Genomic DNA, 14,455 nt, shown 5'->3' with positions numbered 1-14,455 from the left:
GTTCTCCGCCCAGAAATGAGAACCCTAATTTTTAGGGTTAAATCTACCCTCATTATACTCTTGTCTCATTTCATTGCCTTGCCGCTTGTATTTTTACATTTTAATACCAGTTGCTTTTTAAGAACCTAAAAAAAAAAAATTATTGCCTTTTCAACACCTACGTTTTAGCTATAATTCATTGACCAGTATGTCAGATAAATCTAACATGCAAAAGCAATTTGGTCCAATTTCAACACACCTCAGGTATTATATAATGATGGATCATTCTCAGCATCACAATGACACTGACATGGATGTGTGTGGTGATGTTTCGAGTATATCAGCTGTAGCATCGATGCACCACTTTATTTCATGTGCACAGTCAAATATTATACATCATCATCATCATCATCATCATCATCATCAACATTTTTATTATGTGCAGCATGTGTTAATCACTCAATTTGTGTCAATCAGTGAAAGTTTCTGACTACACGACTGCCGTTAACTGGAGATCTGTATCTGAATAGAATTTGTGAATTTGATTTTATAGTTTAGATATAGTTTACTAATTTGATTATATTGTTTAGTTTTATAGTTTATATACTATAAATTGAAAACATTTTATAGTTGGATTTAATACAGACTCGTGGATTGAATTTGTTGTGAGATACTGCATCTCTGTATATCTCCTGATTGATTGCATCGTGCTTAGACAATGAATATTTCATGACTGCATGGACTAATAGGCCTAGCACTGAAAGGTATTCCACAAACGGCGCGGGTATCACATGTATTCCCGTTGCTAAGACAGGGTCTGAACTTATCCTTAAGTAAACCTAGACGTAAACACATCATCAGATGGAGTACTGTGCTGTGAGAAAACACATATCAAGTTTAGGAGGAATTAGTATTTGAGTATTTAGGAAATTTGAGCCAAACCCAGTTGTTGGAGGATTGTAATATGGAGGAGTCCATCTTGTCACTGGATTGTCTTAGCCTGGCCGAGAGAGCCAGCACTTATGAGGCTGAAGAGGAGGATGAGTGGGATACAGACACTGAAGCTGAAGGTAAGTGAGCTTAACTATTCCATTTATTAAAAAAAAAATCGAAACATATTCATGGGCTGATGAGACACCTGTCACTTTATGATAGAGCAAAAGAGCATTGCGAAAGACATGTCCACGGCTGAGGTGTACCTGCAGGCGTGTAAACTGGTGGGTGTCATTCCCGTCAGCTACTTTCTGAGAAACCTCGGCTGTGCCACCATCAACCTGAACCACCACGGCCTCGGTCCTTTAGGGGGAAAGGCTCTGGCCATTGCTCTTGTGGTAAAGAAGATGATTACTTGACTCCAGGGTTAATGAGTGTTAAGCACTAAGGCAATCTCATATTCTGCATGCATGAGCCTTCTAAATGAAAATGATGGAATGCTAGTGTGCTTAACACATTCATATTTACTAAAGTTATCTCTGTATTCTGCACAGACCGACACGCACACTGCAACACTAGAACTGGCTGACAATTTCCTGCTGGCTGAGGGAGCAAGATATCTTGTGCAGATGCTAAAGGCCAATTACACTATTCAAAATTTGGTAACATTGTCATGGTTACAGTATTACTGTTATTTCTAAGAAGCATATTCCTTTAGATGTTCATAATACTTCTATATTTTAATATTGTTTTTATTAATATTCATAATATTTCAGGTGCATGCAGTAATACTTAAACATTTATTGTTGTTATTATTAATATTAATAATAATTAAGGTGAAATAATATGACGCATAATGTGTCCTAATACTAAATGAGTGCAAGATTTGTACTTGTGCACTAGAGGCCAGCAGAGTCTGCAGGTCTATTGATCCTCACTCCGTCCTGTAGAATCTCTCTGACAATCACCTTCAATCTGCGGGAGCTGAACATATCACAAAGATGCTGCTGGATAACGTGTCCATCAAATCAATCCGACTTTCTGGTACTCTCTAAAACTGTTATTCAGTAATTCCATGATTGGTCTGCATTTGGTGTGCCCAAATTTTAACAAATAACAGTAATAATTTTTCAATATTAAATTTAAGAAAAACATGCATTAAAAATATGTAAACCCATGTCAGGTGACAAATTTATTTATTTGTACAAGGTTTCTTTGCTGATAATTGCTGCTTTGAGTAAATGGGTAACGGGGTTTGAGCATGCTAATGGTGTGAGGACATTAAGAACATGCTAATGATTTACTTAAAACTCAAGTAAGTCATGTAACTTTATTTGTCACATACATATTACATACATGTGATGTAAAGTAGTGAAGTGTTTTTTTCTTAGTTACTCGTCCCGCAGTGCAACAACGAAGAGACCAACAACAACTACGGATATACACACATAATTAAAATAGAATGTAGTAAAAATAATAAAATACAGCAGACATAACAAAATATAATAAATTGTAGGGAATAATAATAAATAGAATACAATAGAATAGAATATGTAGAAAGCAGATATACAGAGTTGTAAAGTGTATTTAGAGACTATACAATGTGCAAAAAAATATTTCCTTCACTATAGTGCAAATTGTTTTGTGAATGTTAAACAGTAATAATTTACTTTCAGTCTATACTTTGAGTAACAGTTTTGTACTTTCATTGTGAGCCCTCGATCAATATCATAATATTATCGAAAATAAAGCAAAAGAATCAGAGAACTTACTTTTCTTCTTCTCAACTTTTAGCCTGTTGCAACGTGAACATAAGCATGAACATGAACATGAGCACGTGACTCGTGGAATTATCCACAATTATATTTCATATATGTGAAGGTGTCCGGGTGACACAGTTGAGTGAAAGTAGTGAGACACTAAACGAACCCATAATGGATCACTTATGGAAAAGGATTTTTCAAGCAAGAGATTTTGAATGGATTCACACATTTATGCAAAAAGAAGTTTTTTAAAAAATATTTTAATGGTTATCTTTTATGTTATAGTGTAATAATAGTGGGCTGTATTGGGCAAGAATGTTGTTTTCTAAGTGCTGTAGATTTTAATAACATCTCAAATATACTGTAATTTGTTGTGAAAGACACATTACATGCCTTTAAAATGTCTTTCGCCTTTACTTTAGATACATATTTGTACATATTAAGCATGGTATCGCCCTGTTATGCATTTAAGAATGAACAATTTTAATACATCCAAGAAAATTTGAGAAAAAATATGAGCCCATCCCAGAACCTGATATTTCTTCTCTTTTCTTTCTAGGAAACGGATTCTCAGAGGATGATGCCAAATGGTTTGCAGAAGCCTTTACAGTATGTTAAAACATCATCTGTTGATATACAGGTAAGCAAAAACATTATACGTGTGATTTTCAAAAGCTCTAATTTTGAACTCTCTTTTTAGACCAACTACAGAGTAAAAGAGTTAGACCTGAGTCACAATAAGTTCTGCGGAAGAGCGGGTGAATACCTCGGCCAAATGCTAGGTAGATACTATTTGGGAAAAGTGTGAGGTGTATATTTAGCATATTTTATATGTAATTAAAAGAATCATTTTTTATACTGATACAGCTAATAACGAGGGCGTGGAGATCCTTAATCTGAGTTGGAATTACCTACGAATGAAGGGTGCTGTGGCTTTCTGCGCTGGACTTAAAGTATGAGAAACTATATAACAATACATGTAATTTGGAAAAAGAAACTGTACTATATAATATATAATGGAATCATTTTTATAATGAAATAACATAATATAATGTATTATTAAGATCATGTTACAGTAGTTAAATACTCTGGGTTTTTATCTAAAGAGCTTCGTCAGTAGCCTCAGAAGTCTTCGCTCTCAGTCTTCTAGACTTACTACTCTAAGACACATTGGCTGCTTGAGATGTTTTTATGCTCTACGAAAAAAAACATAAAAGGGGTATAAGTTAAAAAAAAAATAATAATAATTTTAAAGCCTGAATTTTCATCTTCTCCTGTCCATCAGGTCAACGTGACTCTGAAACACTTAGACATCTCCTGGAATGGCTTTGGCAATGAAGGAGCGCTAGCTTTGGGTGAAGCTCTGAAATTCAACAACACTTTAGTGTACCTGGACGTCAGTAACAACCGCATCAGTGATGAAGGAGTAGGAATGCTCTGCAGAGGCCTCGAGGCCAATGACACACTCAGAACACTGAAGGCGGGTGTGAAACAGCTTAGTTTTCATCATCATCAACATCATCATCATCATCATCATCATCATCATCATATTTTATATAGGCCCTTTCATAAATTAAAATGCAGCTCAAAGTTTGTTACAAAGAAAACAGGAATAAAAACTCAGTAGAAAAACAAAATAAAAGTATAATTGGAAATATAAAAATATATAATTCTAAAATAATATAATCTATTAATAAAGTAACCATAAAATAAATAAGTAATTAAAATAAAACTAATCACAAGAATGTGTATTTCAGGTACAAAACATTAAAATTAATTAAATATGTATTACAAATTAAATAACTACCATAATTGCACATAAAATGTCAAGTGAAATAAATGTAAAATTAGAGAAAAGTTAAAGTAAGCAGAGATGTTTTATGCTGATTTGTACATCGATAAATGCAGATGTTTACCAAATGAGCATCCACTTCTTTGTACTCTATTTTGTTCTTGGAACGGAAAGTATTTCTGTGTTTGATTATCTTAGACATTGTGGACTATATTCAGTTATTATGAGCACATTCTATTATGTTATCTTGAAATTGGCCTGAATCATAGATGCCAATTTATTTGTTCTTTTTAATGGCTTGACATATGCGGTGTGTTCACAGAAATGAATAAATGCTGTGCCTTCTTGCAGCTGGCTTATAATGTTCTGACAGTTGAAGGTGCCTTGGCCTTGATCAGCGTCGTAAAGAACTCTCTGAAAACAGCCCTTGAGGAGATCAACATATGTGTGAGTCTCATTTACGATACAGTACAGTGACAGATATTATATTTCTCATTTATTTAAACTTTAGCATTGTAAAAGGTTATTAGTTTAAATATGCATTTGTTCCGTTTGCTGTACTCATAAAAAATTGCACTAAACCACCTCCTTATGGCACTGTTTATGTGCTAGAATGTGCTGGTGAATGAAATCTTTATACAGCTGCTGGAGTTGACATGTCAAGAACACCCTGCTTTAGAGGTGTACTATGGTGGTGTTGGAGGATTTATTACCAAAAAGCCTCCAAAGAGGCGTGACCCTATGAAGGTCATTCAGGTACACAAGGAGTGTTTACTTAGAACACAATGGTGAAGTTATGAAAACGATAAACATTATAGTCAAATCTACTAGAAATGTAATGTTTAGTGGTAATAACAAATATACATCATAGTAGCTGTGTTCAATTTCTAACCATGTCATTTGCTGTGTGTTATGTTACAGGATTATCTTGATCAGCGCAAACTTCGGCTGTGGGATTTCTTCCGCCACATTGATAAAGATGGGACGATGCACGTTCCTGTCTCAGAATTCAGAAAGGCTGTGCAGGCATGAGAAAATATCCTCGTCATTAAATTTTGCTGATGCATTTGCTGTGTCTCGGTCTTCTGCGTCATACTCACTGTTGCTCAAGATGCAGTGATTTTTATCCATCCATCCATCCATCCATTAATCCATTAATCCATCTAAAAATCCATTTAAAAAACAAAGCCCTTCAGGGTGTACAAATTCAGTTTAGTGTTCATAAAATAAGTACAGTGGCAAGTGAAAGTATGTGAATCCTTTGGAATTAGTTGGTTTTCTGCCTTCATTGGTCATAAAATGTGATCTCGTCTTCATCAAAGTCCTCCTTTGGCAGCAATTACCTCAACCATGCATTTCTGGTAGCTACTGTAGATCTGCAAAATGTTCAGAAGGAATTTTGGACCAATCTTCCTTATTGAACTGCTTCAACCCAGCCATATTCTTAGGATGTCTGGAGTGAACAGCTCTCTTGAGGTAATTCCACAGCATCTCTATGGGGTTAAGGTCTGGGCTCTGACTGGTCCTCTCCAAAAGGCAGATTTTCCTTTTTTTAAAGTCATTCTGTAGTGGATTTACTTTGATGTTTAGGCTCATTGTCCTGCTGCATCACTCAAGTTCTACTGAACTTTAGCTGCCACACAGCCACCCTGATATTTTCCTGTAGGATATCTTGAAAACTTGGGAATTCATTGCTGAAGCAGCAAAACATCCCCAAATCATGACGGTCCCTCCACCATACTTAACTGTTGGGATGATGTTTTCATGTTGGTATGAGGTTGGTATGCACTTTTAATGCCATATGTAGTGCTGCGTGTTCTTCCCAAACAACTCAACTTTAGTTTCATCGTTCAACAAAATATTTTTCCAGTAGCATTACAGAGTGGCAAGTAGGTCTTTGGCACACTTCAGCCATGCAGAAATGTGTTTTTTTGGGTTTTTTTTTTTTTTTTTTGGAAAGCAGTGGCTTTCTTGATGGTGTCACTTTATTTGTGATGTTTTCTTTATACTGGACTCACGAACACAGATGTTTAATGATTTCTTGAAGTCTTCAGCCGTCACTCTTTTTTTTTTTTTTTTTAAAGGTTTTTTTGAACCTATTTACATTCCAGGGAGAGTAGCTAGAGTACTAAATTGTCTCAATTAACAGACAGTTTGTCTAACAGTGGACAGATGAATATCTAAGCCCTTTGAGATAACTCTGTAACCCTTTCCAGCTTTATGCAACTCGACAGTTCCTGACTGTAGGTCTTCTGAGAGCTCTTTTTTTGTGAGGCATGGTTTACTGCAGATGCTTCTTGTGAATAGCAAACTCAAAACGTTTGAATGCTTTTTATAAGTCAAAGTAGCTCTTACCCACACCTCAAATCTCATCTTATTTATTGGATGCCAGGTTTGCCAAATTCCAACTCTAATTAGCTTTTGTTGAAGTCATTAGAGTAGAGTTTCACATACTTTTTCCAACCTTTACTGTGAATATTTGAATGATATATTCAATATATACAAGAACAATACAATAATTTGTGTTAGTTAAACAGATTGTATTTGTTGATTACTGTAACTTAGATGAAGATCAAACCAGATTTTAAAACAAATTTATACATAAATGCAGGTAATGCCAAAGGGTTCACATACTTTTTCTTGCCACTGTATATAAAATATGAAGTATATAACATTATTGCATAAAGTATATAAGCATAAAGTATTGGAATCTTTAGACTGTTCTGAATAGCCATTTGCAAATTTCCCTTTATTTCTTATTTAACTTAACATTATCAGTGTTTGTTGTTGTTGTTTATTTATTATTTTCTTTTAAAAGTTATAGGGTGTTACTTTCTTTTACAGCAATCTAGCATCCCGCTGGATCGCTTTCAGCTAGAGCAGCTCATCCAAAGACTAGACCGGGAAGGAACAGGCATAGTAGACTATAGGTTCGATCATTTCTTTAAGACAATCAGTTTTATAATACAAATCAAAGCCATTACTTTTCGGGCTTCATTTGTTTCTGATTATGTTTGCTCTAGTATTTGCTCTTAGTTAGTAATATTGCAATTTAAAATCTCTCAAAAAATTGGGGATTTTTTTTGTTATCTTATCCTCATTTTAATAGTGTGGTATAATAATGCAGGAAAAGGAATGTCCCCTCCTTAATTAACTCTCCTTGTTGGCATCCTATAGAGGCTTGGCTGACACAAGAAAGCAGATGATGCGGGACCACCGGCGACAGCTGCGTAAAGTAGAGTCCCGTCAGAAGAAGGAGAAGCAGAAGAGCGAGCGCATCCTCAAGACATTTCAGTCGGCCGTTGAGGCCGTAACTCCACGTACCTCCATAGTCATGTCACCAGGAGAAATTAAAGAAGACTCCAGCGGCCCTCAGCGCTTCTCAGCCACTCCCCTTAGTTCCTGGCACCACATTGTCATTTCCAACAGCAGCCGTTATTCCATCACCAACATGAGCAGCGATGTCCGACTTCCAATGATAGGGAATGCTGCATCCCACAGGCCCCTGAGTTCCCCAGCCATGCGCTCTTTCTCCCAGCCTAACCTAATGGACAATCGCAGCTCTCTGCCTTCTCTAACCAAACCTGCATCAGCCCAGGGCATGAACTCTATCAGCAATCCAAGTGAAACAACCAGCAAACTTAGTCCCACTGACAACAACCTGACCAGATCAAGACCTGCATTAAACACTGCACAACCCAATGTAAAAGTTTCCAGTGGGAAGAAAAAGAAAAGTAAAAAAAAAAGATGAGAAGACATTCAAAGGACAGAATGTAATATGACTATTACATGCAAAGGACAAAGTACTGTGAATACACCAATACAGAGTGATTTTAATGAATCTAGTGTTTAGAGCTGTATTTCATAATCCAGATATGTAATAATGCTTGACACAAAATGTGCAATGTTATATGAATATAATTATAACAATTACCATTATACTGTACAAGTATAAATTATGACATTAAATAAACTTCACTTAGTATGATTATTTATTTTTATGACACAGTAGCAGACTTGGGGCAGATGGTGGTGCTGTGGGTAGTGCTGCCTCCTCACAGCTCCAGGGTCCCTAGTTCGGTCCTGAGTATTACTGTCTGTGTGGAGCTTGGCATGTTCTCCACATGGGTTTCTTCCCCATGCTTTTGGTTCAGTTCCACAAACCAAAAATGTGCTACTAGGTGGATTAGACTATATTGCAGGTAGGTCTTAATAACCCCATCCAGTGTGTATTCCTGCCTCACACCTGATGTTCTTGGGATAGGATCCACCCTGACCCTGACCAGAATGGAGCAGTAACTGAAGATAAAGGAATGAAAGAAAGTAGCAGATGAACTGTTGAGATATAAATCATAAAAGGGTTCTTTAGTTGGTCTCTCTAAAGGTTATGTGAATTCTACAACAGAAGGTTTCCCTTTCAGAGAAGGATTCATGTACAACCCAACTTATATAGTTAGAACCTTTAGCCATTCAACAAGTCTTTGAGAAATGCTTCTTTGTGATAAGTAAGAAGTAGAGTATAAAGTAGAGAATAAATACATGTAGAAGAAATACATTTGAAATCCTTTGTTGAGAGTTTCTAAGCTTAAACTGTGATATACCGTAGATAAAACCGTGTATGATTTTCATATTGTAACTTTTACATATAGTTCCACTCCTCATTTTTCACAAACAATAATTACTTGAGTGTAACCATTCTCTAATGTAGTATGAAGTTTCAATAAAATCTTTTTTTTTTTTAACTTTCCAAGCAAAGAAAGAAAGAAAGAAAGAAAGAAAGAACAAATTTCTGAGCAATGCTAACAAAATGAGCTTAACTTATAGTTTGTAGCTTATACTTAATATCTTGGTTGCTCTTTGCATTTTTGCTTGCATAAAATAAATAGCCCCAAAGGTGTCATTTTGTTCAGGTACTGTGTTTCACTGATGACTGATGAAAATGACAAGTCCTCCACTCCGGGTGTGTGATCATGTCAGATTTTGGCAAGCTTGGGAAAATATATAATGCAAATACACCTGTATCCTTTAGTCACAATCACATGATAAGTGTGATGTTTACAGAACATGTACTTTATTACATCGGCAATGAACAAGATGCAAGCAGATTTACAGCCGTTGGGAAGTGACTGTGAGAAGACTCCAGCTGAGGATTTATTAGTGTTATGATAATCATCTTTAAAAAGCCACAGAGCTTTGACATCTGATCTAGACACACTCTACCTGATTCAGAATGATCAGCATACTCTTCTGTCTCCCCTTCCTTAGGGCCACTTTTGCCTTTGGGGTAAGTCATTGCTTAATGACATAATAATTACTTAATTAGTTGCTTCTCTTCTTTATGTTATTTCAAAGTAGCCTGGAATTTTACAAGGTAATTGTCTTTTTCTTTTGAACAAAGTCTTTGGATCACTGGCCTGAGAATAATGAGACTGTGAGTCCAAGCCAGCCATGCACCTGTGAGGCCTTGCTACCTGATGCCATATTCCCCATGGGAGAGCTAGAGCTTCTGGAGAAGTCCTCAGTGCAGATCAGTCACAAGTTAGAGCTGGAAATCAGCAAGGTATAAGAAGAATCTCATAAAAGAGAACCCTGAATCAGAAAAAAGCAACATGTGCAGGTTCTTTCTTATATTTGAATATTTGATTCTTTGCAGATTGAGATGTTTGAGATCAGACTCACGATTTATGTGGAGAAGATTATGAACCTCACAGTGTTGATTGGGATCATGGAGAATGACCCTGACTCTTACACCGAGGTCCAGATACAGGAGGTGAAGATTCAGATCAAGCAGATAGAAGCTCTTATTGTGGAGCTTCAGGCATCCATTGAGATTTCTTCTACAGTGCTTGTCAGCATTCGCAAAGAGGTAAAACACACGGGATGTATTATCATGCGTTACATACTGTATGTGTGCTGGTATGGCACATATAATTTGTAAGGTGTTGCTGTAGCTGAATTGTGGCAAATAAAATAGTTATTTTTTTCTGTTTATGACATATTTAACACCTCAACTTTAAGAAAAAATTATGTGGAAATGGTTTTATTTGAAAGTTTTAACTGCGCATCGCATTTCTGCAAAGATCCGGTTGGGTAAGGAGCCAGTGGTAAAAATCCAAACGTGGTGGTAAAAACAGTGAGTCTAAATAAAATCTTGCTTGCTACAGTATGTGAGATTTTCCTCGCACAGTGAATGTCACACTTTGATTAAATTGTTGGATAAATGCAATTTAATGCCGTTTTCTTCCTTTTCACTTTTGAGGTTGAGATATATGCAAAAGAGAACGACATTTCAGTTCAGGAAAGCATGTAGTTTTCAGAACTAGTAGAAAATGTCAACATTTTACTATGTTAAGGTATTTCCTAGGCCACCACACACACACACACACACACACACACACACACACACACATATATATATATATATATATATATATATATATATATATATATATATATATATATATATATATATATATATAATTGCTACCCTAATGTTTATCATGCAGCTCACTGCCATGATTGTTATACTGACTCACCTGGAGACTACCTATGACAAGAACCTGGTACTGTTGACACGCAGAGAATACATCAAGCTTCAGCAGGAACTGGAAGAATGCGAAAGTCGCTACAATGAGATCTTTAATCCCAACATCGGTAAGCCTGCTCAGCACATGGACATAATTGTTATCTTTGTAGAAACACACTGTAAATGGCTTATGTTTTTGACTTTTTCTCTCTAGGTTCTTGTGACCATGGTTTCATATCAAGACTCAGTAAACCCATGATTAGCCACCTGAATGCACATCTGAATGCAGGTCACAGATATGGTGGATGGGGCAAAGATTCAAACCCATTGCCTGCCTATAAAAATATGTACTGGTACTCAGGTTCGTCTAGTACTCTGGTTAGCCAAGTTAATGTTTATGCAGACTATTACAGGTTAATCATGAGGCAGCCAATGAAAACCCATGAGCTTTATACCAGTCGTGACTGGAGAGGTCTAGGTAATAACTACATCGTACGTGGTAACACTGTGTACTATCAGTTCAGACAACCTTTCAGCATGGGTAAATACAACATGACCAGTCAGACCGCAGAGTATAGGGTGGTGCCAAAGGCCAGTACTAGATTCTCCTACTTTTATTCATCAAGCCAAAACCTAGACTTTGCAGCTGATGAGAATGGATTGTGGGTGACGTATGCTACAGAAGAATCGAATGGCAAACTGATGCTGGGTAAGATAGATGAGGCAGCATTTGCTTTAAAGGAAGTTTATGAGATGAATATCTACAAACCATCAATAGGCAACACCTTCATGGTTTGTGGAGTCCTTTATGCTACCAGATCTGTAGATATTAAGACAGAGGAGATCTTTTACACTTATAACACACACACAAGGCAGGAGAGCTATCTTAGCATTCCTTTTGAAAAGTTCCAGGAAATGTATGTTTACCTTGATTATAACCCCATCGACCAGAAACTTTACATGTACAATGATGGATATTATGTCAGCTATCATGTTTGGTTCAGTCAGAATAAGAAAAAGGCACAGCTCCTGATTTGAAAAATGCTTTGATTTGTATACAGCTGAAAATATATTTGCCTTTTTTTTTTTGGCGCAACACTAAAATGTCCTGCATTGCATTTCAGTCTTATTAATAAAATCTTATGAGCAGTATTCCTGAATGAATGTTGTCATAATACTCTTTAGTCCACAATGCACAATACCATTCATTAATAAATTCTTGGATTTTTTTCATGATACAATGTGATCTAAAGGCCAATGTTGCATTGAGGTCAATACATTTATGTGTTAACAAACATGTTAAAAATAAAAAATTATTCTCAAAATGATTCTCAGGTGATGAGAATCTCATTACCCTGCACCATTTTCATATTTTTACTCTATGAAATTAATTTATAAATACATGGTTACATATTCTACGATTATTTTATCTATTGAAAATAAAGAATGCAGAAATGCAGAATGATACTATTAGAACATATATTTAATATAAGCATAAACCACATGAAAATGTATCCCTTATGGGTTTTGAGATCATTCAAAAATAGAAAGAAAAAATCATACATAAAAAATAAAAAAAATATTAGTTGAGTCCCATCTTTGCATATTTACCTCGTGGCTTAATTCCAGTGCCGTAGTCTATAATGCATGTATATTACTACAACATTCACATACTTCTGAAAGTCTAACTCTTTGTTGGGGTAAAATCACAAAAAATGAAGATCTCCACGGAAATATTATGAGTAATATGTACATTTTCTCAATTGCACTTTATCAATGAAAGTAGTGCTATGCTATCAATGCTATGCATTTAAAAATTAACCCATCGTAGAAATGATTTTCCTACAATTGCACTTTTTGACCCTGTAGTACACAGTTATAGAAGGGAATTATTTATAATTGCATTATCCGGTGTCATACCAGGGTTCCCTTTTGAGGCTGGTTCCTCTCAAGGTTTCTTCCTCAAATCATTTCAGGGAGTTTTTCCTTGCCACCATCGCAAGCCACATGTAAATATATTTAAATGTATCATTAGGGATACATTCATACATTTAATTATACATTTATATCCTAAATTTATATATTTCTGTAAAGCTGCCTTGTAACAATGTCTGTTGTTAAAAGTGCTATCAAAAAGTGAATTCATTAATCTTACTTAATTTAATTGAAGAAAGGTTTTACAAACAATTTAATTTAGTTCATTAAAAAGTTGGTTTAGGTCAAATTATTTTATGCTAGCATTTTTAATTAACTTTATTACATTTGTCAAACTAAATTTTCTTAAGTTGGTCCAACTTAACTTTTTTTAAATTAATTGACTGTGGTTTAATTCAATTTGTGGGAACTATAGATCGACTGCCCAGTTAGTTATGTAAACATAAAGTTATGTAGTTTTAACAAAATGAATTAAGTAAACTTCAGTTTTAGGTGGATTGAACACAATGGAATTAAGTTGTGACAAAATGTTCAAAATCGGGTTACTTTATAATGAATTAAACTGAACCAGAGGCAATAAAAAAAGAGTCCTAACTAGCTAGCTTGTCTGATCTTAATAATGTATTTGTGAAACACTAGTCATACAGGGTAAAGATTTTTGTGCTATTAGTATAGTGGCAGAAAATTCTGCTGATTAGTTTTTAATATTTTTTATGCTCTTCTGTTCTTCTATAGAGGAGATATTTTCTCTGGATCTTGGTAAGCAGCCTGTTACACCTCTTCATAGTAACTGAAAAAAACCTGTAGATCAGTTTTAAAGCTTTCCTGCCTAGAACACAATTTTATAGTATGATATGATATGACAGTTAGTCATAAATTGACATTCATTTGATTCACCATTTATATTGGATCAGATCTCAGTGAATAACTATAACTTGTATTAATTTTATTTATAAGGTATACAGCAGTTACAACTGTCCATTTCTTTTCCATGTATTACAATATATATGTTCAAATATATAATTTTACTTAAATTTAGACTTCAGTTGTCTTTCTTTATTTAGTTTTTGTATGTTTCATGTTCTACTACATACATGTACTACTACATACATGCCTAGTGGAAACGAATAAGCTCATAGGGCTAGTGTCCTGAATAATGAATGAATGACATTTCTCTTGCCATATGTAAAAATGTCATAAAGATTAATAGAAGATCTCATAAAGAAATGAACACAACCCATGCTTTATAGAGGTGTGATCTGAGGTTTAATCTATACATTTAAATATAACAAATTATTTTTACTTTATATTTCCTTTAAGCACCTATGTTGTATCCTCACTGTTTTCTTAAAAAAAGAAAAAGAAAATTAACTGGCATAAAATATATTATTAAGTGCACCAATTGTATTCAGAAGCCAAGTTAAATGCCCGGATCTGATATTTCCAACAACGATCATCATTGTACTAGACAACTTAATAGGCCTATAATAGACAGTTAGCTGAGAAAGACAATGAAATGCACCTGTT

The 14,455-nt window shown here is 35.1% G+C and overlaps 2 protein-coding genes across 2 annotated transcripts; both read left to right on the top strand.

Annotated features, from left to right (window-relative positions):
• Positions 1-95: 95 nt before the first annotated feature.
• On the top strand, positions 96-8,392 carry LOC108269581 (leucine-rich repeat-containing protein 74A). Its single transcript, XM_047157792.2, has 13 exons — positions 96-1,049; positions 1,135-1,310; positions 1,467-1,574; positions 1,863-1,956; positions 3,235-3,284; positions 3,376-3,457; positions 3,543-3,628; positions 3,961-4,155; positions 4,819-4,914; positions 5,080-5,223; positions 5,389-5,493; positions 7,312-7,397; positions 7,645-8,392. The coding sequence occupies exons 1-13, from the start codon at positions 944-946 to the stop codon at positions 8,216-8,218; spliced, it is 1,902 nt and encodes a 633-aa protein (XP_047013748.1). The 5' UTR covers positions 96-943; the 3' UTR covers positions 8,219-8,392.
• A 1,282-nt stretch (positions 8,393-9,674) lies between these two features.
• On the top strand, positions 9,675-12,173 carry olfm4.1 (olfactomedin 4, tandem duplicate 1). The gene is made up of 5 exons (XM_017475614.3): positions 9,675-9,751; positions 9,866-10,027; positions 10,121-10,333; positions 10,974-11,121; positions 11,208-12,173. Exons 1-5 carry the CDS (start codon positions 9,698-9,700, stop codon positions 12,029-12,031), a joined length of 1,401 nt encoding a protein of 466 aa, XP_017331103.1. The 5' UTR covers positions 9,675-9,697; the 3' UTR covers positions 12,032-12,173.
• Positions 12,174-14,455: the final 2,282 nt, after the last annotated feature.

The sequence above is a fragment of the Ictalurus punctatus genome, chromosome 9, assembly GCF_001660625.3.
Source record: "Ictalurus punctatus breed USDA103 chromosome 9, Coco_2.0, whole genome shotgun sequence".
NCBI classification, from domain to species: Eukaryota; Metazoa; Chordata; class Actinopteri; order Siluriformes; family Ictaluridae; genus Ictalurus; species Ictalurus punctatus.
This window is presented reverse-complemented; position numbering and strand designations above follow the sequence as displayed.